Genomic DNA, 27,912 nt, shown 5'->3' on the forward strand with positions numbered 1-27,912 from the left:
GCAACAGGTAAGGGAAGCTGGAAAGATCCAGACATTGCTGGAGTCTGACTTGGACACAAAAGCAGATCTAGATAAGCATGTACTTGGGCTTTTATTCTGGCTTTTTTTCCAAAATACAGTCTTTATCTCATTCGCTATTTATTTAAATTAGGCACGATGTCACTCTGCACACTCTCAGAGACTTAGGCAAATCATATCTGAGGTGATCCTTGGCATGATGGTGCCTTCAAGTTAGGTAGGAAGAACTGGACCTAACTTGGACTTGAAGTTCACATCTGAGATGGACATGGCCGACGATGCTGCTCCTGGCAAAGTGTCCGTGTTTCTACATTCCTCATGCTGTCACTCCTCACCTCATCTTGTAACTTCCCGTGAGAGACTGGAGATGAAACAGTGGTGGGCAGAAGCTGCTGCTGGGCTGGCTGATGGTACACAGTAGTTGGTGTCCTCTTGGATCTGAGTGCAAACTGTACAGAACCAGGTATCACTCCTTCAATTCCTCTCCACTTTTTTTGGTTTGGCCTTCTGTATGATTGATCCTGTTTATTCATATTTACGCTGATGTAGCGGTCCCACCTGAGACTGATGCTCCCTTTCTTCCTCCTGCCCATTGCTTGTTACAAGGATTGGATCCTTAGGTGGGAGAACCTTCTTAGCCCACCTGGGAACCTCTTCCAGTTTTGTTTTGTTTTTCCTCCCTCAAGGCTGCAGCAGTTTAATACTGGTTAAGTCAGCTGGAGGTGAAGGCAAAGCTATTGCACGGAGTTTCCGCAAGCTCTGTCTGGCTCCTATTGCAAAGCGGAAAAGATGGTCTTGTCTTTGGTGAGATTGTGTCAATGACTTAACACGCAGGCCAGCAGCAGTGACCCATTGCTGCCTGCACATGGCTCTGCGAGCATCTGTTTAATGCACTCCAGGTTAGATGGCCACAGGCAACAATCAAGTGAGCGTTTCTCCATTTTTGCTTCCACTCCAAACACAGTGTGAGGGTAGCTCTTAGAAGCGCCCTTAGTATCAACGTCCTGGAGTCCAAAGGTCACCTCAAGGGGCAAGAGAACCTCCCTCCCGCCTGAAGGTCCTCATTACGTCCCTGCCAAGAGGTGCCTGGGCACGGCCCTGCTGTGGCACTGCACTCCCCATGCCCAGTGCAAGAGCTCAAGACCTCTCCACGGCTGGTCGCTTGTCTGTGTGCGTGAATGGCATTGGATTCTTTTTTCCCCTCATTCTTAAAAATGTGGTTATTGTTTTTCCTTCTAACAGTGGAGGATCTTCATGAAAGCTTTGCGAAATTCAATATTGAAGGTGGTATAAATAATTGGGTTGACAGCACTGTTGACATATCCAAGCCACGTAAAGGCGCTGTACATTGCTGGGGGGATGTTGCAATCGCAGTGCATGTTCAGGATGTGGGTGATGAAGAATGGGAGCCAGCAGATGATGAAAACACCTGGGGGAAAAAAAATAAACAGATTGTGACTGCTGAAAACTGGAAAATTTCTGTGACTGAGAACAGCAAGCCTCCTGTCTGTTTGCTATGTCTGTCTTCATTCTGAGTACCCAAGTAGCAAAGAACTTATTTGCTGATCTAAGTAGACTGGTTACAATAAACAAGATCTGTCCTGCAGAGGTGCCAGCTTGTTGCAGAACTACTCAGCCTATTGTGCCGTAGCTATACCAGAAAGCACAAGGGCTTTCTCACCCATGCCTTTTGGCCCTTTTGGCCATGCACACCCCCTGCACCTGGACAGCTTTATGAGCCCCTTGTATAGCACTGTGTGCTGTTCCTGGCTGGGAGGGAGGTAGTCTTCCTCTCGAGGGCCACACTGACTGATGCATGCAATGTAACTATTTATGTGGAGGCCTAGGAAAACAAACAGTCCACACCGGACATTTGAAGTGGATGCCCTAATCCTGGGTAGCTCTTGGCTTTCTGCAGGACCACGAGACAAAGCCAACGTGCACTCTCACCAAGTACGATGGCTAGCATCTGAGTGGCTTTCTTTTCCTTCTGTTGTGACAGTTTCCTCCTGTTCATAGCCTTGAGAAGAGTGGTCCTTAACTTTCCATTGGGCATAGACTGGATCTCGAAGACCTTGGCTGTGTGGGGGTTTTCTTTGGCATGTCCGTTCTTCTCTAGTTTCCCAGGGCTGCCCAAGTGTGCCTGCAGGGTTGAGTTAGTGCCCCGTTTAGAAGCAACTGGCACAACCAGCTGGTGGTTGCTTGGGGCTGCTGGTTTGATGGTGGTTTTCTCAGGGGGACTGGTACTGGACACCATCTCCATTTCCATCTCCATGTGACTCTCTGCCTCCTGGACAAGAATCAAATGCCCACAACATGAAGACAGGTAAATATACAGGGAGCAGCAATGAACATTTCTTACAGAGAGAAGCTGGATGATGCTGAAAAAACAACCAACCCTTCTTCTCCCTCCCTACCTTTTTTGGTAAATACTTGAAGAAACAGCTATAAATCATTTACACGTAAGGATACATTTGATGAGATCGACAGAATGCAGACAATGACTCTGCCTCCTATATTGCACAAGGAGGCTGAGAATTTGGAGACGCTGTCTCCACTCCCCATGTATTTTACTTCAGAATATAGGTAAATGAAAACAAAATCAACAAGCAAAGCCCAACATAGCCAATGCAGTCTAAGACTTAAAATAAATAATAGACAGGAGAAGAAAATCAAAGAGAATAAATGTTAAAATGTCACGGCTTTTATAGCTGATCTTTAGGTGAGCTTAGTCTGGCTTTTTGAGCTCTACGTTAAACCCCCTGGTTCACTCTAAGGAACAGGAAGAATATTTAAATTTTTAGATTGAACGGTAACCTTTGTTCTTAGCTTATTTTCTCCCACACTGCATAAATTCATTTTGTGTCCTGAGAAGAGACAAGGGGAAAGCTAAGCGCTCTGAAAAGCTACCACTTCTCTTTAACACTCACCACTTTGCGCTTATTAACTTGGAAACTCCCATTGGACTTCACAATAACTGTGCAGAGCTTCACGTCTTCTGGATGAGTGCATTTGTCCTAAGGGGCAAGCACCAGCTCAAAGGTTACACAAGCAGATAGTAATTAGGAAGGGTAGCTGGTAAGGGAGGCGAGTGAAAATACAAACACAGGGCATGAAGCAGAAATTAATCACTCTGACTACGGTGCTAACAGAAACAGAAAACCACCCTAGAGAAGCAGTAGTGGAAGCAAGTATCCCTTGTGCTTTTTACCAAATGAAGGAAGCCACAGACGTCTGGTTATGTTTCAGTCCACCTTGCCTTGCTGCTTCCTCTCCTTGCCGTGGCCCTGGCCTCTGGGGCTATGTGGGCTGGAGGTAGCACCTTGGGGACTACATAGCTCTTCTAGCTGCTTTGCACATGCTGCAAGAGTAGAGTTTTGACTGCCTCACACTAAGCACGCTCAGCTGGACTCCACCAGCATCATGCTACTCACATGCTTCATGAGGCTGTGTCGTGGTTTAACCCGGCATTTAACATAGCATTCTACCAGCTGCTAGGAAGAAAATTAACTCTGTCATAACTGAAACCAGGACAGGCTGCTTGCCCTGCAGATGTCCTGTTAGCAGGGATGGAGCTTGTACCCCAGCCATGCAACTGCCTGCCACCGAACTTCTGCATCCGTCAGCAGGGCTGACTCGGAAGGTGGCACAGCTTGTAGTCTGGGGTGCCCAAACTCAGCAGAGCCAGAAGAATGCAGTCAAGTTAACAGAATGGCTCCTAATGCAGACCTGCTGGAGCATCCCTGTGAAGCACCAGCCTGTGACCCGATAATCCAGCGTGTGCAGCTGGGCCTCCCAAACAGCTCAGGACTCAGCTTTCACCATTGCAATCCAGTATCTCACATCCTGAAGACAGCCTTGTTTGGGGAGAGGAGGAAGCGCTTTGGGGATGAAGTGGAGGAGGAAAGGGAAAGGATGGTGGCAGGTGAGCACAAGGCCGAGGGTCTGGTTACCTTCAGCGGTGCCTGCGTGTCCGAGTCCAGGCCGTGGCTGCTGCGCTTGGTGTTGACACGCTTCCTGCGCTTGCGGAGCACGATGTAGATCTGCACATACACCAGCAGGGTGACGATGAAGGGGACGTAGAAGGAGACAATAGAGGAATACACGACAAAGGCAGGATTGGCAATGATGCACTCATTATCATCTGGAAGACAAAAAGTTTTGGGCTCACTTTCCCTGCTGCTCTGGGCTAGCACCAGCTTCCCCCTCCTTTATCTCTGAAGAGGGGTACCCAGAGAGTGGGGGCCCACCACATCAGCCATAATCAAGTTCAAGGCCAGAAAACCTCACATGTATCACTGGCAGTCACACACAGACCCCAGAGCCCCGGCTATTTCTCAGCCAACAACTGAGAGCCTGCTGATGCCGTGCTGTTTGCAATCCCATCCTCCCATGAAACTGCAAGCTCCATTGCCATTTCTATTCTCTCCTGTCTCAATGAAGACATTTGCTCCATGCCTTTCCTCATTATGTTTTAATGCAACACTGATTTGGTTTTTGTAGCAGACAAACATTAATGTGACATTGACCAGCATCGTGTAAGCTTCATGTCACTGCAGATCCGAGGCCTCTGCCACCCTGGTATGGTACAATGAGAGATGAAACAGAACCAGCTGGCATATCCTGGACTGCTGTGGGGAGGGCATACCTGAAACAGGGATGGATGCATCCCAGGACACCTAAAACCGGACTCACACCTTTACTCCTATCTTGTAACAGAAGACTATCTGGGGAGCTAGTAAAGCCAGGTTGATGCCAATAGCCATCTGCAGGTGGCATAACTCACCTGCGGTGTTGAGGCCAAACAGGAGAGGGCAGGAGATGGCAAACGAAAGCACCCAGACCACAGCAATCATGACGGTGACCCTGCGCTTGGAGCTGTAGCGGGTGTTGTACAGCATTGGCATCGCTACCGCTGTGTACCTGCAGAGTGAAGACACAAACCCAGGCTTCGGTTATGCTGCAAGTGCCAACAAGCTTTACAGGAAAGCACAGCTGGTTACTGTGTCTGAAGGCTTGGAGCAGCACAAGAACACAGAGTGAATCAGGATGCTCCATCTCTGACATGTCCACACTCCCTGCTTTGGAAGGCACGAGGCTGGGGTCTGGTCAGCACAGCTTTTTTTCTTCTACTCCTTCCCAGCTCCTGCCTGCCCACTGCTCCATCACTCACGCTTACAAACAGAAGGACTAAACTAGTGCAGATACACGCAGACAGCCATTTACATTCTCAGGTGGTGTTTCTATGACTGTTTCTGAAAGAATCCTGCTCAGACGTCACAGAATGTTAGAGATTGCAAAGGACCTTGAAAGATCATCTAGTCCAATCCCCCTGCCACAGCAGAAACACCTAGATCACATCACACAAACACATCCAGGCAGGTTTTGAGTGTTTTCAGAGAAAGGGACTCCACAAACCCCCTGGTCAGCCTGATCCAGTGCTCTGTCATGCTCAACGTAAAGAAGTTTCAGCTCATATTTAAGCAGAACCTCCTATGTTCCAGGTTGCATCCATTGCCCTTGTCCTTTAATTGGATGACAGCAAGAAGAGCCTAGCTCCATCCTCCTGACACTTCCTCTTTACAAATTTATCAACATTAATAAGGTCACTTCTCAGTCTCTTTTGCTCCAAGAGGAAGAGACCCAGCTCCCTCAGCCTTTCCTCATAACAGAGGTGCTCTTCATCACTGATAGCTGCCTCAGCTGTGCAAGCCCAGCTGCAACCCCATCACTCTTCAGATCTTGTTTAAAGCTTTCCAAATGAGCCCTGCTAATTCCTCTCCCAGAACACTTTCACCCCTTGAGATAAACCTTTCCCACATATTGCTGCCAGTCCTTATGTCTTTTAAAACCAGTCATTAGAAAAGAACCCAAACCCAGGCCTGTAGCACCAGTCACATAGCCAAAGCTTTTATGGACTGGATTTTTATATTCAGTCCCACATCATCACCCCACAACAGAAGGAGGGAAGAAAAAAAGACCCTCACCCCAGACTGTTTCATGAACCACCCCAATGCCTTGAAGTCTTTCCTCATTCTCCTCAGCCCACAGCTTTCTCCCCACCTGCCTGGAAGATCAGCAGCAGACAACAATCTGTGCAGCATCCTGGTGGTATCTTCACTCCACACAGACCTCAGACTTCCCTTCAATGAGGGACCAGCTCTCCATGTGGCACACAGCCTCTCCCACCAGGAGCCACCCTCCCGGGGACTTTTGTAGGCACAGGCCAGGGGCAACACCCACCCCCATCAGCCTCTGGTGAGGCAGTGCCCAAACCACCTGGGGCTTCTCGAGTCTTTGAGTCCCCCAGGCCAAGTAAAGGTGGCCATGGGTTGCCGCCACAGAGCCCTCACCTGTCAATGCTGATGGCACAGAGGTTGAGGATGCTGGCAGTGCACATCATGACATCAAGGGTCATGAAGATATCACAGTGGATCCGACTGAACCTCCACTCGCCAACCACCTGCAAACAGAGAAAACATGGTCAAGTTGCAGCTGGAACCTGGTCGCATTCCATCAGTCCCATACTGAGCCAAGCAGGATTGTTCACTGATCCCTTTGAGCACATTGTTCTCTCTAGACTAAAGGTCTCAAATGATGGCACTGCCAGAAGGAGAATCATCCTAACCATCCTCTAGAGCATTTCCCTGAGGGCTAGTGGGGTTTTTATCCTTCTCGAGTCCAGCCTGTTGGTCTGTATAGCAAGCTGCACAGCCCAAATGGCAAACACAGACCTGGCTCCCATTGCAGTGAGACATGGGAGTGCAAGTCTCCTCAAAGGCAGGGAACTATGCAGTAACTTATGTAGGTCTCTGAAGCATTACAAATAAGAATCAGAAAGGAAATACATTAATTTTATATGACAAGCAACCCCAAATGCAATTACAGTTTTTTGTTAGACATTTATATATATATATATATATTATTATTATTATACATAGCAAAGATAAGTAATAGAAAAGCAGAAGGTTTCCTTTGTTTCTTAGCTTTAAAACTGGGGACATAATTCCTTGCATATCATTTCTTGTGAACAAAATGAATTTAATGCAGACTGTGTGGTGGTTTTTTTTTTTTTTTTTTTTTATGTCTTATATGTTGCAATAAATACAAATAATTTATGATAACTCTTCTTAGTTTCCAGTAGACTTTTTCTTTTTCCATATCTCGCTGTTGAAACCAAACTTTGAAAATAAAGTTTAATAGCAATTATTAGGACTACTGTATTTGGCATGTGATGAAAAAAGTATATTTCCCTCTAATAAAAATAGAGCCCTACTGCATTTGAAAATAGAATGAATAAGATATCTATTCTTTGGTTATTTCTGCTCTGATATACATAACCATAGGCAGCATGAAGAAGAAAGAAAGAATGACTGCATTGAAGCTTGAGTGACAGATGAACACTCAGTGATTTAAAAAGCACTTGAGACAAAGTCACATCAGTAACTTTGACTAGAATTTGCCCGAAGGCAATGGTTTCCAGCCAGATAGAAGCCTGTGCAAAATCAGTTTCCTGAACTCTTAAATTTGAGTTTATGGAAGATGCTGCAAACTACAGCAGTTCTTTCTCTTAGTGCTTTCATTTATGTAGGGGAAACCTCAGAAGTTTGGAGGTAGGAGGTTTGTTTGCACCCAGAAGGATTTTTAAAAGGATTTTCTGTCTTTTGACATTCATTTCTGCACCACTTTGTGACACAAAGCCTAAAACCCATGAAGATATTTACAGAACAAAGGGCTCTGGACAGTTTTGATTTCAGGTTGCAGAGCCAGCGAGGCACCATAGTGTGCCTAACACACATCATGGCAATAGCTCCTTCTCTGTCAGCAAGCATTGTCAGGGGTTCTGTTGCTTCAGGCTAGCAGTAGGTTTAGCAGAGTGTGGTTATGAGCAGAGAGTGTAGAAGTCCATCAATAACGGCAGCAATCTAGAGGGCTGAATTTGTCTCACTTTGTGGATTGAGAAATCTGAGCTTCCTGGCCCATTCCATGCACATCTGAGCGCAGAAAGAGGGGAGCATCTTACATCATTTCTGCTTTACTCTTCCACCTTATATACGACGTGTCTGAGAGACTCATAGCCGGCCCTAAGAGCCAGAGCTCCTCACAGCATGAGCCTCTGCTTAAAGTGGAGTGTTGTAAAAGAGAAATACAATAGATGAGTGTAACTAATCCCAGAGGCATTAACTACAATCACAACCAGCCTGTGGTCATGTTAATACACTTTAGCACATGCACAATGCTTTACATTTTTAAAGTGCAACACAAACAGTAATTAACTAGAGTGATAATTAGTGTTGTGGTTTCTCAACAGCCCATATCATGTCAGTGGGCTTGTTTTGCTTCGCATTAATACTTAATGGACTGATTGATTATGGCTTCCACTGCTCGCCTCTCTGTTTTATCATTTTCTCTCCTAAACAAATGCGTGCATATAAATTGTAAATTGAATGGAGTCTTATGGTTTCACTCTTGGTTATGATGCATGGTGTTCCAGCTCCTGGCTGGCTGAAGAACGTGGGCATCCCAGCAAGAAGAAAGAGTAGCTTCTCCTGCTCTTTCCTCTAGAGATGTATTTTGTTTTTTTTTTTCATGCTATTTACTGTTGCAAGGATAATTTGCTGTCAGGTAAACAGGTAGCAGTCTTGGGAGTATTTGGCTTTCACACAACACTGTGCCACTCAAATATGGCTCTGTATGCAGAAGCACAGAGCTCTTTTGTACCGAAGCGATGTGCTAACAGCAGGAATGTGACAAGCAGCTCACTTGTGATTCTGTTTCTCATATATTGTGACATAAAAGCTCTGGATTTACATCCTACTTCTACAATTGCCTGCTCCTCTTACTACAGTAGTCCTTCAGAAAGAGGTTTTGGATTACTGTTTGTTGCAGTTTTTTGAATGCAATACCCATGATGTAGTTGCAGATTCATTCTTATGCTTGGGAACGTATGGTTTGCCTGTGTAGTTTTGAAAATAAACCTGGTGTCCTTCCACTCTTGACCCCTACATTTATTGGACAGATTTTCAATGTGATTGGTTTTATCGTTCAGCCCCCTAAACAGCAGTGTATTGTCAAGTGAATCGGTCATCTGTTATTATGTCCACTTCCTGGCAAGATCTGATCAACTGTTAGGAAATGTAAAACACCTTTGTCTGGTGAAAATTAGGAGGCCTTGAAATAGCTGATGTCTGGGCTGTTAAAACTTCCTTCTCTCCATTCACTTGCCACAAACACTCAGTACTGTGAGAAACATCTGGGCCACCTACCTCCAGATAGACCACCCATGGCATGACCAGAGTTGCTACCAAGAGATCTGCCACTGCCAAGCTCACAATCAGGTAATTTGTGGTTGTCTGAAGGGCTTTTTCCCTGGACACAGCCATACACACCAGCACGTTGCCAAACACGATAACGAAGATGAGGAGGGTGAGCAGCATGGCATAGTAGTTATACTGAGGCTTCTGGTCTGCATTGGTCTGGTTGAGTGGCTTGCTCCAGTTCCTGTCCCCGATGTCACCGTTGTACCAGGAGAGGTTTAGGGGATCCATGAAGGTAAATGTGCCAGGTCCCAGCTCCACCCTGATGCAGAAAAGGTGTTGAAAAAACAGTCAAAAATAAAGAATAAAATGGCCACGCATGTGCTACCTCACTCCTGGAGTTCCCCAGATCCTGCTCCCCCTTCCCTGAGTTATGTGCAGATGGTTAGTGGACTGGAAATGTGATGAAGAGCCAGAGGGGAGGCAGAGCTGGTGGTCAGGTACTAGGCAAGGATTCAGGAAGTTCGCTTCTACTCACAGTTCATCCCCAGGTTTCCGTGGTGTGGGATATCAGTTGCTCTGTGCCACAGCTAATTCAGGCAGAGAGCTTGTGATCTTTGCATCAGCTCTCCTGACATTCCATGTCTGCTAACTGCTCTATGTTAGGTGCACAAGCTTCAGAGCGGATGAGCCATGACCCAGTAGGTTTATTTTTCACGGGGCTTTAGACTGGGTTCTGTTTATTTATTTATTTATTTGTTTTTCTTTTTCTTAGCTTTTTTTTTTTTTTTTTTTTTTTTTTTTTTAATTTATTTTTCCCCCAGCAGGGAAATAAATAAATAAAAGAACCATGGGCTGAATTGTGATGAAGATAAGACCTGACAGAGCAGTTTGGAGTTTGGAAATCAGTGCTGGGCCATGCCTGCCTTCTGTGGATCTCCTGGTGAGGCTGCAGCACAAAGGGGAAAAGAGCAGAAGCCCTGCCTCTGCAGCTCTGGCACTGGGAGGACTGGTCACATCAGGCAGCTGGGGCACCATGGCAAGTTGTCGTCTTGTTCCTGGCTGCTGGCTGCATGCTGCATGCCCCTCCTGGTGTAACGTGTGTGTTTAAAAGCAAAGGGTTGTGGTCTCTACCTGAAGCAGTCATTCCATCAAGAAATGGTGATGTGTCAGAGAGCACGGTTAAACAATAAAGGCAAGAGCTGTTTAGAAGCAACTGGAGATTTTGGTTGCTTTGGATTTGAAATTTCAGGTTTGAGAGATCTTGAACAGACTTCATTTCACTGCTCAGCACTTCCTAAAATCAAGTATTTCACATTTCTCAAGCTGCATCTCCATAAAGACCACTGTGATGTGAAAATCTGGCCATGTTCTCAAGACACCCTACAGCAGGCCATTTCATTTTCTTAATAAAAGACAAAGCGAATTAGATTTATAAAGCCATGCAAGTGATCACAATAGCAAAACATTTGCAAATATCAAATTCACCTGGGAACAATGGTTTCTTTATGTTTCACTGAGCTTTTGTGTGCTTTTTTCATTCAAAGAACAATTTGTATAATAAACCCTGGAAATTTGTTGCATATGGGTCCTTAATAGCTGATAATTCAAAAAGTGTCTGTCTGACAGTGCTATCAGCGGCACTTGATAGCTCTACAAATGTCTTCTTAAAAACTGTCAAAGTGTCAGAAATTAATTAAATGTTAGCTTATGTGACTCAGAGTGAAGGGGAAAAATCAATGCTAAATGCAGCAACAATTTTTTCTTTTCTCCCATTGCCCTTTGATAATGCAAAGCTATCTACAGAAGGCAGAAACATGCATAAAATGCAGGATGGAGAAAAAAAAATCAGGAACATAGAAAAGTATCTGAAAAGTATAAAAGCAGTGGAATGACTTGGTATGTGCAGGATCAGCCCTGTGGCTATTCCAGCGCCTGAGCTCTGACTGCAGTTCATTTCCAACCTGATAACTCCACAAAATTTCAAAACCACAAGTCAGGTTCATTTCAGAACCCAGAAGAAGTGATGTGAGAGGGTGTTTGCTCCCAGTGGGAGTCACAAAGAACAGCTCGGGCTCAGTTCTGGTTTGAGGAACAAAAACAGCTCAAGGTCGTGCGCATCCCTTCCCTGAGCACCCTGCCCACGTCAGTGGCTTTCGCATGAAGTTCATGGTGTATAAAGGCAGAAGGGCTTCACGCATTAAAACTACAATGCTTTCATTTGCAGCACGTCTTGCAGAGGTGTTTTCAAGACCATTTTGTGCAGGCCACAGTGGCATCATATTGATGAACAGCAAGGTTATTTTGGAGTGCCAAGTAATAAGACAACCTTGTGCCTCTCCTAATTCTGTGAGATGGCTTTGGTCTGTTGCAGCTTTTAGCCTGGTGAAAAAATGAGAAAAGCATGGGACTCCTTTTGATTGCAAACCCATCTGCACCACAGAACTGCTACACCAGCTACCAGCATCCTAAAACTTTGTTTTCATTTCAGGAAAGAGTTGTGAAATGAGGATGTGGAGGATCTGTGCACAGCCAGTCTGCTAGGTCCAGCTATCGGTGATTGACCTGGCAAGTCTGGGGGGATATTGAAGACCCTGAATAAACTGAACCAAAATGCTCTTCCATTTTCCTCTGTAGATTCTGCAAGATTTGTGTTTTTTTTTTTTTTTCTTTAAGTAGACCTATCAATACAGCAAATATTTTTTGTTTGTTTGTTTCTCTTTTTCACAAGGGCTTTGTACACTGGAATTTTTAAGTTTTTGGATCTAGAGTCGTGACACATTCTCAGCGTCTGCAAGTTAGGGTAACCTGATGGATGCTGCCTGACATTTCCTAATGAGACATTTGCAACACAACCTCTCTTTCCCTGATGCTCAGATGGTCAATTGAAGGTTTATCCCATCAGCAAACCCCGGGTGTGTCTCCCATCCACCCTTCCCAAACCCACTGTCAGGCGAGGCTGTGAGCAGCTCTGCTCTGTTTTTCTGCTGTGGTTAGACAGAGAGATAAGATCAGCAGGGAGTTATTTTCCTTCTCTCCACAGTTCCACAGAAATAAACAATATCACAGGAACAGAAGCAAAGGCTGGAGTTTGTGTAAGGCTCTGTGGAAGCTGCCGGTGGGGCTGTCTGGCAGTGCAGCTGCACTGCCTCTGTGCTCCTGCAGGCAGCTGGTCAGCACGGGAAATGCTGAAAGCTTATAGCTGAGCATGGGAAAAATGGAAAGGTTTGGTGATTCGACTAAATATATATATGTGGGAAAATAAAACACAAAATTCCAAATATTTTGTTTAAAATAAGGGAACTAAAATGGCACAATTTGTGATGGTGTAATTAAAGGCTGTACCTAGTATGTATCTATATGGTAGAAAACAACAATTACCTGCACAACTCTGTTAATCTCTGTTAATTCCTAACTTTGGACAGTTTGCGTTTTCAATCCTAAAAATAACCTTAATTTCTCTCTGGCATCAGTTGGCAGTGTTACAGTGGCCATTAGAGCATCTTGTGAGACTTTCAGTGCTGCGGTGTGGAGCTCTGCTTCTTTTGCTGCTGACAGTCTCACGGCAGCACTTTAAAAAGCTGACTCAGAAGAGAGTGCTTTGTCCAGGCACCTGCAGGCTCTTACAGAGGCTGAGGGAAGGGGCCAAAAATGCAGAGGAAAGGAGATCTCAGGGCACCTTGCTCTCCCTGTGGGACCTGTGGAGTGTCAGCAGCCCCAGGCAAAGCAGGGAACCTCAGGGGTCTGTCAGTGCACAGACTCGGGACGTGGGTGGGGGTAGAGTCCTGAAACAGAACAAATTATTTGGTGAATTAACGGCGGCAAAGCCTCTTTAATTCCCACTTGGAGTCCGCACAGACTGTGAGCGTGCCGGGGTAATCCAGCTGCGGATTTGCCGAGCGGTCAAGGGCAGGACGGAGCAGCAGGGTCGCAGCCTTGCACCTGATGCCTCAGGGCAGCCGTGTGCCAGCACAACCCAGAGCATCTCCGCTGCCTTCCCCTGCATAGGACTTGTGTGTGGCGAGCCCAGACTGCTCCCCGCTACACCAGCTTCCTTGAGAGCCTCCGGTTGGCACAGCCTGCTGGGGAGCTGTTTGCCATCCTGAGGAAATCAGCCCCACGGGTCCACATGCATCCGGGTGGAGGCTGTGAGCACAGTTTTTCTCCCCTCTGTACCTAACTCCCTGCTCTGTTTGGAGACAAAACTGGAAATTGATTTGTTTGCACTGCGGGTATTTCTCCTTGGCTCCTGCTGATTGATCAGCTCCTTACATTATGGCAAACCGACGTTGCCCTGGTGCTGGTGTGCTGCTCAGCACTGGCAGCCCCAAAGCCATCTGCCTGTTACACCACAACCCAGGCCCCAGCAGCCTTTGTGAGGGGCTGAGCTGCTCTGGGCTGCCACAACACGCAGCCAGTCTTTGTTTCTTCCTATAAAAACACAAAGGCCGTGCCCCAGCACAACACATCTAGGGGGATGGAGCTTCGACAGTCCCTGCACTGCTGCCTGCCAGTGCCTGCGGTGGCTGAGCTCTGCGCAGACCCACCAGCAGCACAACGACAAAACCCACCAGCAGCAGCACCCCGGTGCCAGGGGCTCCTCCTGCAGCCCCAGAGCATCCCCTGCCTCCCTTCCCAAGACTTTCCTTGCAGCCACATTGCCCATTTCCCCTCGCAGCAGCTACCCAAAGGTGCCCATCAGGTTACCGAGCGCTCCAAAGGCAGCTGTTTCACAGAAATCGATGTCTAAGTGATGTTTGCACAGTACAGTGCCTCCCTGAATATTGTCATTTTCCTCGGAAATTTTGGAATCAGTGGGCCACAGGGAAGCTGTCAAACTGCCATCCTTTCTGTCCTGAAGATGCCTCTGGATGCTGTTTACTGGGTTCCACCGAGAACGCTACTCAAGCACCGCAGTCAAGGGAAATGACATGCTGTGGTGGAGGAGGGAAGTGGTGGAAGAGGAAGAGAAGGGAAACTGGTTTAGAAGAGATGTTTTGCTTCCCTGTTCAGGAGCACTGTGCAAGCAGTAGCCTTAGCTACCTTTGCACCTAGAGGTACAGAGACTGGAGACGAAGATATTTTTTTGGAGCTGAAATCTAACTCTTCAGCACCACACAGCCTTCGTATCTTCCCTTCATCTCCTTGCAAAAGCTTCTTGAAAAGCTTCCTCCTCTCCTGCCTTCCTCTACGGGTCCCCACTCCTCAAGTCCTTTGTTATTCAAAATCCAAGTGCACAGCATTTTAACCACAGTTATTGTTCACTTCTGAGTCAGAAACCTTGCTGTTTCACCTGGTCTTGTGTAATACCTAATTGTGTCTTCCTACTAGGAAGCTCCACCAGGAGCATGTGTAAAGAGGCAGCTCCTCCTATAAGTGCCCAGAACTAAGGGTTTGACACTATGGGGTGTGGGGTTTGTTTTCCTTTTTCTCTGGCAAGATCTAGTGAAAGGGAGGAATTTGGTGATATTCTCCCCAGAGCAGAGGAACTGCACATACACCTTGCCTTAGCATGTCTTTCTGCCAACAAAATGCAGGTTTTGTTTCCAAAAAGGCCCTCTCTTCATTCGAGACACGCAGCTTCTCAAAGGTGTTTACCAGAACTAACTTGGAATTTTCCAAGTTTACCATTTTTAAATTAAAATCAAAAATAATGTTAGCAAGAAAAAGTTGTGTATTTTTTTTGAATCAATGAGGTTTTCAGAACACATCAAGACTTCAAACCTGTCACTTCTCACATTAAAATGAAAAAGAAAAATAAAACTTAAGGAACATAAAATAAGTGCCTGCTCTGAAATTTTAGTTCAATCACACTCTTTTCTTTGAAAAGCTTCAACTCAAGATGGTTTGGTTATCCAAATTTGGAACGTATTCTTTGAGTATTTCTAGGGATTTGATCCTCTATCACGATATGGTAAATCCTGAGCTGTTCCTGCCCTGGGGAGGTTCCCCAGCCTTGCAGTGGCTGCTCCAGCTCCCCGGCAGCCACTGCTGCTGGCCCTCCTGAAGGCAGGCTTGGCAGTTCACAGGCATCTCGAATGCAGAAGGGCACTTTACATTGCAAATCAGTAGATTTCCTTCCAAAGTGGAAGCACATATAAATAGCTTCCTCCAGCAATCATCTCCTTCCAGAAAACCCCATCCCTGCCTTTACCCACGTAATTTGGGAGAGGTTTGGCTCCCGCCTGGCAGGCTGCTGGGGCAGAGCTATTGATTCCTGTTACTCTGGAAGAAGACGTGGGTACAGGGCGAGCTTTAATCCTCTGAGCATTTGGCAGATTAAGAATTTTGCAGGCTGGAGCTGCTCCAAACACAGCCCACTTCTTGAACACTTCTCAGCTTGGTGGAAAGGATGGGCAGACAAGGATTTAAATCACTTGTATGTGCTCTCGGTTCTGGACACCCAGCCAGACACTGCACAGACCTCGATTTGCAGTTTCAAGGCTGAACGATTCCCTTCCTAAAAACAAAGACCCCTTCCAAAGTCTTCTGCCAGGCACACCCAAAAGCTAATTGTGGGAACCACCAGGTCTTGTGCTGCGGGATCTAACCAAGTCTGCAGCAGCCACAGATAAGGCTGTGAATTAATAGGGTGGGTATCGCACATCGCTTCACTCCAGTGTTCTCACAAGGAGATCGCTGCTGTCAGCGACAGCTCTTCTGACTAGAAAGACATCGGTCCCAATTAATTATTGCATTAGTACAGACCTAACATCCTGTTTTGTACAAAAGGCCATTTTTCCCTAATTCTTTTATACGTATACCAATGCTAAATCTCTGACTAGAGACTCTGACTAATCTAATCACCTCCCAGCCCTGTGATGCTGGTGATCCTTTTAGATTTTGTTAGACATTTGAGATCATCCTCCACTGTCTGCAAATAACCCTTAATCATTGGTAGAGCTAATTGCATTATTTCTGAGGAAATGAAAAGGATGAATCTCCTCTCTCCCATCTGCAGGAGTTATCTACAGAGGTGGTTGAAATGTGAACAAAATGTTTATTTAAGTCCTGGTTAAAATGTGGCAAATGGTGAAGGATTTTAAAAATTACTTGGTTCTGCCTGTTTAACGTACACTTCACATTTTGATGCTTGGTATTTGAAGAGTATAACTTAATTTGATTGCAGAAGTAGATTGTGTTAATTCCTCGGTTGAATAAACAATTTTTCCCTGCAGTCAGGCTGCCTGTGTTTATGCAGCACCTAGCACAAGGATGGTTCAGCACCGAGGCCTTCAGCCACACTTTATTAAAAGTAAATAATAATAATTCAGATTGAGGAGATCAAATATTTGCCTTCCACTTATGCCACCTAACATTCATTTAACATCTGCTCTTTTCATTGCCACTCTTGTCACTAAGATTGTTTGCAAAACTGTTTGCCAAAAGAAGCAAATTCCAAAGGAAAGGGGAACCCTTCCCTTCCTTTCCCTTCCCCTTTTTCCAAGATTTTGTGGGTGTTTGAACTGTACGTGACTAATAGTTTCCATGAAGCCCCTTTTAATAGACTCTTTGTGCAGGCTCGAGGCAGCTGTGTCAATCACACAGCAGATCCCGTGACTCCATCATCCTCTCTGTGCCATTTCCCCGTGTCTGAACCTTTGGGGTACCTGAGATGAATTTCTGCCCCGTCCTTCCTTCCAAGTGGGCACAAAGGGCAGCCACAGCCAGTGCAGGGGAGGCGAGGAGGCTCAGTGTATTCCTCCCACATCAGCCAGTGCTTCTCAAATTTCACATCCTAATGATCTTTAATCAGTTAATCCCTGACCCAAATCAGCTGCGCCTAAATCAGCTTAAACCCTGACTTCCAGCACCCACCTTGCTCAGCTGTGCAAGCAAAATGTAAGTGGAAGCAGGACGCAGATCCAGGCTGGGACCTGTCCTGTCACATCTCCTGGCACACAGCAGGCTCTCAGCCCCCAGGAATGGGGCTGGATCCTCAGCACACCGGCCTCTGCTGCCCTCGCAGTAGTGCTGGAAAGGGCTGGGAGGGATGCTGTGGCTCCTGCTCTGCACCACGGCTGTTCTGTGGCACGCATTTGTCCGATCATCTCAATCCAGCCTTCCCGAGCATCTTTCAGACATGCAAAGCAGCACATTCCCTTTCTTACAAGCAATATACGTGCAGCAATAATGCTGTGCATTATCATGTCCCCCTCCTCGTTCTGTTCAGCTGGCCCATGGAGGCAGGGATCTTATTTGCTGCTACTTGTTGGGATATAGAAACACACATTCCTAGAAGAATTATTGCTACTAGGCATGATTTCCTTCCCACTGGGAGCTTTGTCATTATTTCAAATGCATTTGGCCCCCAGCTCATGGAGCAGAAATAGCATATGTACTTGGATCTCGAGCAGACATGTAAGGGAGGGAGAGAAAGAGCCACATGCAATATTTAAAATAAAACTCGCCTGGGAGTGCCAGGGCATTGATTGAAAAAAAAAAAAAAAGAAGAAAAAAAAGAAGGAAGAAAGAAAGAAAGCACATAAACTGTACAGAGAGTGAGCCTGCAGAGAGTTACCAGCATCGGGACCCTCTCCCTGGTGTCCCTCACCCTGCAGAGGCTGGGGAAGGGAATTGCTGTGCCTGGCCGTGATGCTGAGGCAGTGACACCTCGCTGCCACCCCTCCTGTCCCCGGGGCACCCAAGGACAGCCCCTCCTGCTGGCACACGCAGCGGCGAGGCAGGCTCCAGAGGACCCAGGCGCCTTTCCCCCAGCTTTTGGCTGAGCTCCTGGAGATGCGATGTGACAGGGGGTGTCATTCGCAATCAGACAGCCCCGTAAGATGCCGGAGGTGCCCCTGCCTGGCTCCCTCGCTGGGATCCTGGGAGCCAAGCGCTGCCCTGTGCCCTGCTGCAGCACCCAGCGTCCGCGGTCCCAGCCTCTCATGGAGGCAGAGGGGTGGAGAGAGGCCGTCCTTCATCCCGCAGATGTCTCAGGATGGGATTTCAAGCATGGCCAAAGAAATTAAATGTCTTATTGAACCTCTCACCAGCTTGATTTCAATGTTTTCCTAAAGGGCAATGCTCCCCTGGCTGCACTGAGCAGGGTCAGGAGGAGGGGAGGCTGTTGTCTGTGATGGGGGTGCATTTTTCTGACTATTATGAACCATTTGCCTGGTGTCAAACAAGCTGCATGAGAGCACAGGGGGTTACACCATGTGTCAAGTGCTTCCATGTTTAGTGGAATTTGGTAATGGGAGGGCACAGCCACCTCCTTGTGCTCTCAAAGTCCAAGAGATGCTTGATTCCCCGAGTGATCTGAGGCAGTGGGGTTTGAAACCCACAGGAGGTAGCTCAGGAGGCCAGCTTGGAGCAGCCGCTGTTGACAGAGCTGCTCGCAGGAGCTTGGCCACATGAGTGCTGGTTTTAAAGCCATGCTGGCTGCAGATCTCGAGGCCTCTTCCTGCAGCCCACCGAGGTGGAGGCTTTTGCCAGTGCTCCTCTGGCTCTCGGCACACTGAACAGCCACTCTGGGAGGTTTTACCTGGTGGCTTTCACGTCCTCTGCGGAAATTTCCCCCTGCTGTGAGCCATTAATGTACAAGAGGCATCAGTATACACAAGAGCCATTTAGCCCTGAAAAGTTAGTAAACCGAATTGGCGGAACAAACACCGGGGGAGGATGAGAAAGGAAACATCTTAGCGACTGCTGTTTACACTGCAAAAATGCCTCAGTCCCCAGGGACCGTCCCCCCCAGCTCCCCTCCGTGCAAGCGAGGGAAGGGAGAGAGCTGGGGATGATTTGTGCACTGACAGCTCCTCCGGTACAATTCCCTGGGTGCAGCTGGAAAAATCCCATGGCTGTGACCATTGTACCAAAGCACTGCCTAGGTGCCCACCTAAGACAGCAAGGACTTGGCTTAATCCAAAACTTTTAAATCATCCAGAGCAAACAGCATCCATAAGGAGTTCAATTCATGCACCCAGCAATCTGGACCTGCTGTAGTTATGATTTCCATATCCTTTGCATATTCATTTAATCCAGAACGTCATTAATGGGGCTCCAGATAGTCATGAATATTTCCATCCTACCTCAGGGGGAGCAGATACTCTTTCCGATGAAACATTACGAGGAGCCACTAATGTTTTTAATTATGGAGTGCTTGGAACAAGTAATTGTGACAGCTAAAGCAAGGCTAAACCCAGTGCTATCTTCAGGGGCTGTTTTATTCATCAGCACTATAAATAAGGGAGCAGTGACGACTAAAAGCAAAGTGTGCATGGTGTGAACAAACACGCCCTGTTTGCTGAAGGTGAAACAAGCGGAGAAGTCCAAGGAAAACCTCCAGCAGGCAGTAGCCTTCCCAACAGAAATGCCTGGTAACATTGCGAGAAGGATCATGTTCTCCTACATGCTCATCCTGTCCCCTTCATCTTCCCATCAAAGCTCAGTCTTGGCATCCCCTTCTGAAGAAATAATTTGCAGTGAGGTTCAAAGGAGGTTTTAATTGCTGTTTTTGACCAGACCCGTGTCTGATTCTTCTCTGCAAACTGTTGTGTAACAGTACGGAAATAACAGTGAATTTTCTCCTAGTGTTAAATATTTTCTCATTTGGATAAACACAAGACAGAAGAGTGGAAAGCCTCAGTCAGGAACGTGTGAATGTGCCATCCCTCGCCCATGTAAACCGGCCTGCCTCTGCTGCCTCGCGGTGCTGCTGCCATCTGGGGCCTCTCTGCTGCGTTTTGCAAGGCTGAAGCAAAGAGCAAGCACCAGCACTTATTATTTGGTTCTGAACACACACACGGGATGGGTTGGAGGGGAAACTACTGGTTTCCCATATCCAGCAGACCAAATGCTGAGCTGGACAAATTCTAAGCCCTCTTCCCAGCTGCCATTGCTGATAAGGCCTCCTTTCATTTACCTCAGAGCCTCTGGAGTAATTGATGAGAACACTTCCATTACACCCCTCCATATATTCAACATCTCTTTTTGCCTCAGGGACCTCTCAGCTCTATTTGTTTTGCTGAAACTTGGTACATCCGTCCGAAATCACACCTACAGCAAGGATGGAAATCTCATGAAGTGATAAAGCTGCACCTCTCCCGTTGAGCAGAGATGAAGGAGGATGTGGAGCAGCAGCGTGCCAGGGTAGCAGTCTGCACAGCCTTGGAGTGAGTGGTTCTCTCCAGGAAAAACAGAAAAACAAACCAAAAAAAAATCAACCCACGTCTGTAAGTAACACAGCTTGCTGTGTAAGCATGGGTTGCTGTTGTTGTTTCTGACTTGAATTTTTTGCTCAGCTGCAGGTCAGACACATTCATCGTGCTTGAGGTGCTGCCACGCCTGGCACGTGGAGAACATCTGCATAAAAAGACCTTTGGGGTGAAATGCTGGTAGAAATGGCCATTGTTGGACTGTCTCCAGCAGATATTTAGTCACTGCTTTTCTTTATGATTTCCTCCGAATGTTCTTTTTTTTCCTTTTTTTCTAAAATGTATTTATTGTTTCTATAAACTGGGAGATTTTGTGTGTTTGTTTCTGTGGCCTTCTGAATCAGAAATTCAGCATTTAACTGAATTGCAACGTGAAGTACCAAAGGATCTTAACTATATTATTACCCCTTTTCATCGTTTTCTGTTGCTGTTGTAATTTCCTAATTGATTCTTCTTTCACACTAAGGGAAAAAAAAATCTACAGATAAATAAAAATAACACTTGGAAGGATGGCAAAGGAAATTGCAAAGGAATAGACATCATATGTAGACAAACATCCTCCTACATAGCGAATAATTGCACAGCGTCATCGCATGGAGGTCTCTTTTCATTAGTAAAGCATCTTTCAAAGGAAATGCATATGGCTCTATTTTAGAAAGGATATTTGGGCTTTACTGGTGGTGTGGCACAAGGGGATGGTAAAACCCTAACGATGGAGATGGCCTCCCTTTTAGGACCATTAATCTCTGTCAGAAGCTCTGAACCCAGTACGTTTGCAGCTAAACAAAACGTTGGTGAGGAAATATTACTGAATTTGTACTGGGGAAAAAAGCAAGTGAGAAAACCTGTGAGAAAAGGGATTACTTTCTGCAAAACATTGATTCAGATCAACTTCCAATGAAAATGGTTTTGGCCGGGAAGTTTTTGGCAAGCCCTGGCTGTTACAGCCCTGCAGAAGCAGTGCCGTGGCTGGGGCACCAAACCAGCCGTGTTCAGCGAGTGCTGCCTCCCCCCAGCCAACCTGCTGAACGAGCACATTTCCTTTTGCACCAAGCGTAGCAACATCTCCCAGTGTACTTGAAGCTTTCTGAAACCACGTTGGTGGCAGCCAAGCCCTTGGTACGATGTGATTCCCAGCGTGCCAGCTGTAAAAGAGTGCCAGTAACCCTCACGCCTTAATAACCTCCTCTTGCTTCTGTACAGAGGTCTGGGGTCCCCAGACACGGATCGTGGCCAACGCGAGCCACACTCTGTGAATAACAACGACCCCATCCGAATGACACGCAGAAACCTTCGTAGCACAGGGATTGGGATGTTGACTTTATGATTCCCCTGTTAGTCAGATAATTAAAACCTTCCAATTGTTACTGTCAGTTTGCCATTAAAAAGCACAGGCAAGGAGCTTACACATGGCCAGCTTGTTCACACAGTCCGGGTGTGCCGAGGTATTCCTGTATCACCACAAACACATTTTTAAAGCATCCACGGCCCCACAGGCGTTATAAATGATGCACCTACTGGGACCAGGGAGGTTCTTGTTTAATTGTATATATGCCTTTTTTTTTTCCTACTTTTAATGTTTTTTAAATTAATAAGATCACTCTAACCGAAGCTTCTCAAGCTGGCTGCAGGCACCCTGCTCTCTCTGATGTGGGAGAGGGTGAGATTTCCAAGCGTGGAGATAAGGCTCTACCTCAGAGGTATTCTTGCCTGGAGTGGCCACCAGAGCAAGCAGATAACAAGGTTAGACATCTAACTTCAGGCTTCTGCAATCCTGCAGATAATCACACTTCTCTGGATTGTGACAGAAACACGTGAAAGCCTGAAATATGCAGATAGGGAGGTGACTGGAGGTCAGCAGAGTGCCTGCACCAGACAGAACCATAATCTGTTCCAACTCCAAATTGTCTGAGAAATGTAAATAGAGTTTGAGGCCAGTGCTCAGCTCAATTACTTGTTCAGACAAGTAATTTGCAAGGTGTAATATATGAAGTAATGCATTTAACTTTTCCGAGACATTTTCTCAGTTCTAGCATCCCGGGGAACATGATTCAAAAACCTGCGATGTCGGTGAAGAGTTCATTTTTCTACAAAGCTGCAAATTGTGCAGCACATCCTCAATAGTGTTGATTTTGCTGATACATCCACAGCGCTAGCAGTTGGCAACCTGAAGCAGCGAGTAAAATCAAATACATGTATTTATCAGCTAATAAGTGTGTTTTCAGCTCTTGGGGCATCTCCGATAGAAACAGCTGAGGCTACAGAGTCTGGGATAAATAATGGAACACACACAGGAAGGGAGGTGTGAATCAGAATGAATGGTAACTGCTAGGGCTGCACAGTCACAGCGCATTTCACTTAGTTCAGCAGGGCTGCGCTGCACTCTGATTAGCCCTCCCCAGACAGCAGTGCACAGGCCGGGTGTTTATTTAGCTCCGTTCGAAATTTGAAGTGTGGACGTCATCCCCATCACCCAGGCCTACCTACAGGGCTCGGCACTGTGCTGTGTGCCTGCCTGCCTTTATTGCTCCTCGCAGTCTCTCTCTTTCTCCAGTGCTACATAACACATCAGGCTGCATTTACATTTTCTGAATGGACTAATCACGGCTCTCTGCTTTGATAAAGAGTGTGCAGCCTCCCACATAACCACATGGAAACCAACAGGGAAGAGTAAACCAGAAATAAACCCTTTCTAGGGGGCTGAGAGAAAAATACCCACCAAGATAATTGGGAGGGATGTACAGCAGAGAAGCAATTGAACACATAGTCACATCTTTAAAAAAATTATAATGCTAAAAATATCCCGGTGAAGGACAGCAAGAGAAAACATGATTGAGGTGGAACAATTGGTAGGGGAGGTAATACTTATTAGCAACCATTTTAGATTGAATATAGGTTGGTTTTGTAACAGCACAAGGAGTGATGCATCTGACAGGACTTAAACAATTGCCTCCCCCTTCCCCAGAGAAGCTAGTTAGCAACACTGGCACAAATTAATCAGTCTCATTTGTGCGCGCCTAAAGAATTAGCCAAAGCAAATGCAGTTATCAAAAGTTTTCCTTTGTAAAATACAGCAGCATTAGACCCCAGACAAATCCTTAGAGATCTTTCCTCCATACATTTCAAACCTTCATGTGATTTAAAATATAGCCTACTGTATTTTCTGCCTGTAGCCTTACAAGGATAACAAGGAGAGATGAGACAAAGTTCACCTCGTCCAGCGTCCTTTCTCCAATGCTAACCAAAAACTATTGCCTGGGAAAAGCATAAGGATGAAGCAAGTGGATGTGGTGTTTTTACAAGCACTCTCTCATCATACAGCAGTTTCTATCGCAGGCATTCACTGAGCAAGGGTGCTTTCTATGCGTTTATTAACCACTGGTGGATTTCTTTCCCTAGGAATTGATATTGCCTCATCTCCCCTTAAACCTTAAACTTCAACAACATTTAGGAACATTTAGCATCCTGTGGCAAGAAGCTTTACAGCTAAATTGCATGTTATATGAACGTACTCCCCATCCTGCATCTCCTAGCTATGAAAAGTCAGCTGTGTCCATGTGAGAAAGCCAACACTCATTTCCAGATTTTGCTAAGTGTTCAGAAGAACTTTGTGCACAGAGGGTGAAATTGGAAAAGAGTTATTATGAGGTGCTTGTAAGGTTCATGAGCCAAATCCGTCTTATTCATATCCGAAGAGCTACAAACACTTGTGCCTTTGAAGATAAGTATTTTTTTAAGTTCCTTGTTCTATTAGAGAATTTGTATGTAAGATTTGTCAAAAATATTCTGATTTACATAGAGAAGTGTATGAGAAAAAGGGTAAGTCAAGCAAAATGTTGTCAGAGATGAGCAAGCAAAAGCTTTGTGGAAATAGAGTAGGGCTTAGAAGTGCATTGCATGGCTTCGTTCACACAGTGGAGATAAAAACATCCAAATGTTTCCAAGTAATATGAAATTCTGCTCTCTTCTGGAGGAAGATTGATTTTGTAAGGTTTGGTTGGTTTTGTTTGTTTGTTTGTTTCCCATCGAACTATTCCCTGCAGAAGCAGCTTCAAGAGATAATTCTGTGTAGTACCTCGGATGCCAAGGATGAGAAAGCCTCGGGGTAAGGCAGCTCTTATCTGCTCCTCGGGGTTATTAAAACCCCAGGGTGATTGGGCTGTTACACAGTGTGTGCTCTCCCCTGTCCAGTGGGACTGAAGTTTGGCAGCAAGGGCCTTTAAAATAAGGCAGTCCCTTTTTTTTTTTTTTTTTTTTTTTTTTTTAGTCCAGTGGTGAACACAGAGGCACCCAGCATAATTATGCTTTCTGAGAGTAGGTTTTACCATATAGACAGCAATTCCCTGTGGCTTTTTGAGACACGTCAAAATATAGGCAATATAAACTCTTTAAAAACAAATTTGAATCCCAAAGTTTAAGTAAACAGAGCGTGGGAGCGTGGGATTTTGGTTGTTTTTATACAAAGGTGTGATTTTAGAAGAATGCACAGGAAATGGTAGCTACGTGCAGGGCCTTTCTGTTCATTGCAGCCTGTGCCACTGCTCAGACCTTTCAACCTGACTGCAGAACGCTGCTGTTCCCTTGCAGTTGCGTTCAGCAGCACGTTGATCGCTCCTGTTATCTATTGACAGGTGCCTTTGGTAATGGCAGGAGCAACCTGAGTCTGCTGCCCTGCGAGGATGTGAGGAAGAATACAGCAAACCCACAATGAGGTGCCATGAAGGGAAGTGCTGAGTGTCTTTGCCAGGCAGGTGTCTCCTCCTTCAGCCAAGCTGGGAAGGATTCAAGTGCAATCCCCGTGCCGGCTGCCATGCATGCAGTGCATGCAGAGTGAGCGGACGGCCAGCTGTGATCCCCTCACGGGTGGAGCACATGAAGGAAATCACCTTCCCTTTGCATGTTTGCAGGGATGGAACCTTCCCACGTCAGTGGGCTGCACGAGGATTTGGGGCAGGGTGAGGATTTGGGATGGGGCTGTGCAGCAATGCCAGGACAGGCACCGGGTGATCACCCATCTAATCATGACCTAAGCTTTCAGGCAGAGTATGGGAGTGACACAGAAGGAAAATGCATAGGGAAAAGGAAGCTGTTTGCTTGCAGATATGATCCATGTTTGCCTCAAGTTGACCTGTACTATTAACCCAGCCTCACCTGCTTTCTGGAGGTTCGCGTAGTTCCCTCTAGGTCTGCAACATGCACTTCTGCCTTATGAATGCCACGGTGCACCAAGCTGAAGCGGTGTTACACTCAAGCAATCCCAATATATGTGTGCCTATGGGAGTTACATGCAAATGCAGAGCTCAGGAGGTTATACACCATGGGGTTGGGTATGCATGACTGCATGAAGTACGTATGGGGGACTTAGAATCATAGAGTCATAGAATATCCAGAGTTGGAAGGGATCATCAAGTCCAACTCCTGCCATGCTATGTGACACATCACGTAAGGCAAATCATTTATATCAGCTGATTGTGGCTCTACAGCTACCTTTATAAATATTAAGGGGAAAGGCAGTGTCCAAACTCACACCGGTAGAATCTGTTGATAGATGGTTATTCCTTCCAGTTTTGCCATTTGTAAGGGTAGAGTCCTCCCTTCTTTCTTCCTCTATGCACCACGTTTGCCTGCCATGCCATCCACTGCCCATGCAAGCAGCAGGTAATCACAGACTACACAGATCAGTGGAAATACTTTCACAGCAACTCTGCTCAGAAGGATGGCACATAAAGAATAAAGGTTCTAAAGAAGCAGAATTTATGCAGCATGAAAAAGAAGATAAAAGGAGAAAAAATACACAAAAACTACAGAGTTTGTGCTATTCAGATTTCTTTGTTGGGGCTCTTTACACTCCTCTGATGGATTTAGTAATATCGTCAATAGACTTTTTTTTTTTTTTTTCTAAACTGCTACAAAAAAACACACGGGCTTTTACTTAATTTAAGACGTGAATTCTGAACACCATTGTGTGGTTAAAGAGGAACAACTAAATGAAACACTGAACATGAGAGAATTGTAACCTATGCTATTTTGCAGTGAATTGTCTGTGCGATCTCTTTGATGAGTTATATCATAATTTCGTGGCTGGTTATTTATAAAACAATAAAGTTATTTTTTTCTTTTTGACTCCAAACCCTACTTGCAGAGCAGTGATTCATGCTCCACATGCTGCTAGCTCTGTGGCTCCAGGCTCTGCATGTGCGTAAGTCAGGCTGAGGAGACTTGACAATTAACATGTGAGGATGTGTGATCTGTGTAGAAACCACCTACAGTCAACAACTTGCAACCAAAATACTTCAGTGCTCACTACAATACAGTGCTGACCCAAAACAACCCTTCTGTCTGCCTCCCTGCCCCAACTGCTTGCTTTACACCGTTTGCAAAAAGGCAGATGCAACTTGTAGCTGAAGGACAATGGCAAATATTAAGGTAGAAACAGGAACAATTTGGGCTTCCTTCATGCCACGGACGTTATTCCAAACCTCACAAAAAATCTCTTCCCAGTATTTAAAGGAGCATTTCTGACAGCCTGCCTTTCGGGGCTTTTACTGGAAAGGGTGATAGGCACGGGTCTGCCGTGCTTCACTGGGAAAGATAGCTCCACATCAACAGTGGTGCTGGGAAGCAGAGAAAGGACAGAAGCTTTGCTTTACGTAAAAAAATAAGTGTCATAAGAATGTTTTTCCTCAAACACTGTATCTGAACAATCTCATTGTTTTGGGGAAATGGACCTACACTATATTCCAGCTACGCGTCCTCCTCCTACAGTTTTCCCTGTCACTTTATTTGCACTGTGCGTACGTGAGAGCAACACTCAGCACCAAACTTCTACAAACAACCCCAATTTCTTAGCATCCCTAAGCGCATCTTTAGTATTTAAAACAATTGTTCGCTGCTTTGCAGTTAGTGTTTTAGAAGAAAAAAATAACCAAGATACTCTGTATGTTTTTCATTTCACAACTTGCTTTCACCTAGTCTGTTTAAAAGCAAACAGCCTCAATAGACCAGACGGTACAATGACAAGTGTTTTCTTTTTTTGCTTGTCTTTATTTACCCTGCTAGGCAGTGGCGGTTACAACATCTGCTGTTCTCTCTATCACATTCCCGGCATGTTCCCAACGCTTGTATTCCTTGCAGAAAAGCATCAGCACTTCTCTTACCTTCAAGCCATACGAATGTCTCCAGCAGCAGTGGCAGGACTTTGTGCCGAATAGATCCACAGCACCCCAAGTCTCCGCCGCGGCTCTCCGGGGTTTTGGGGCAGACTTTGGGGTATTCGCTGGCACTCCTCCCGACCACGCTCACGCAGCGGAGCAAACCCAAAGCTGCTCTGGCAGCTGCTGGAACTTGCGGAGAGGTTTCGGAGCGTTTTTTTTTTTTTTTTTTTTTTTTTTTCCCTGCTGAAATCCCCCGGCCCTTTTCCCCCGGCTCAGCGCTGGGTGGAGAAGCGGCGGCTCCGGCCCCGTTTCGCGGAGCCTGGG

General features: G+C 46.0%; 1 protein-coding gene across 1 annotated transcript; it reads right to left on the reverse strand.

The window, feature by feature from the left end:
• On the reverse strand, positions 1–27,742 carry DRD2 (dopamine receptor D2). The gene is made up of 8 exons (XM_082778113.1): positions 27,592–27,742; positions 9,285–9,597; positions 6,372–6,481; positions 4,805–4,941; positions 3,972–4,162; positions 2,949–3,035; positions 1,969–2,308; positions 1–1,447 (listed from the first exon to the last, which is right to left on the reverse strand). Exons 2-8 carry the CDS (start codon positions 9,564–9,566, stop codon positions 1,254–1,256), a joined length of 1,341 nt encoding a protein of 446 aa, XP_082634239.1. The 5' UTR covers positions 9,567–9,597; positions 27,592–27,742; the 3' UTR covers positions 1–1,253.
• Positions 27,743–27,912: the final 170 nt, after the last annotated feature.

Source organism: Aythya marila (assembly GCF_965140915.1).
Source record: "Aythya marila genome assembly, chromosome: 23".
NCBI classification, from domain to species: domain Eukaryota; kingdom Metazoa; phylum Chordata; class Aves; order Anseriformes; family Anatidae; genus Aythya; species Aythya marila.

Coding starts and splice junctions, on each gene's coding strand:
- DRD2 (XM_082778113.1), bottom strand. CDS start 9,566: ATGGATCCCCTAAACCTCTCCTGGTACAACGGTGACATCGGGGACAGG. Junction 3,036..3,971: donor ACACGCAGGCACCGCTGAAG/GTAACCAGACCC, acceptor CTTGCCCCTTAG/GACAAATGCACTCATCCAGA. Junction 2,309..2,948: donor AAGTTAATAAGCGCAAAGTG/GTGAGTGTTAAA, acceptor ATTCTTGTCCAG/GAGGCAGAGAGTCACATGGA.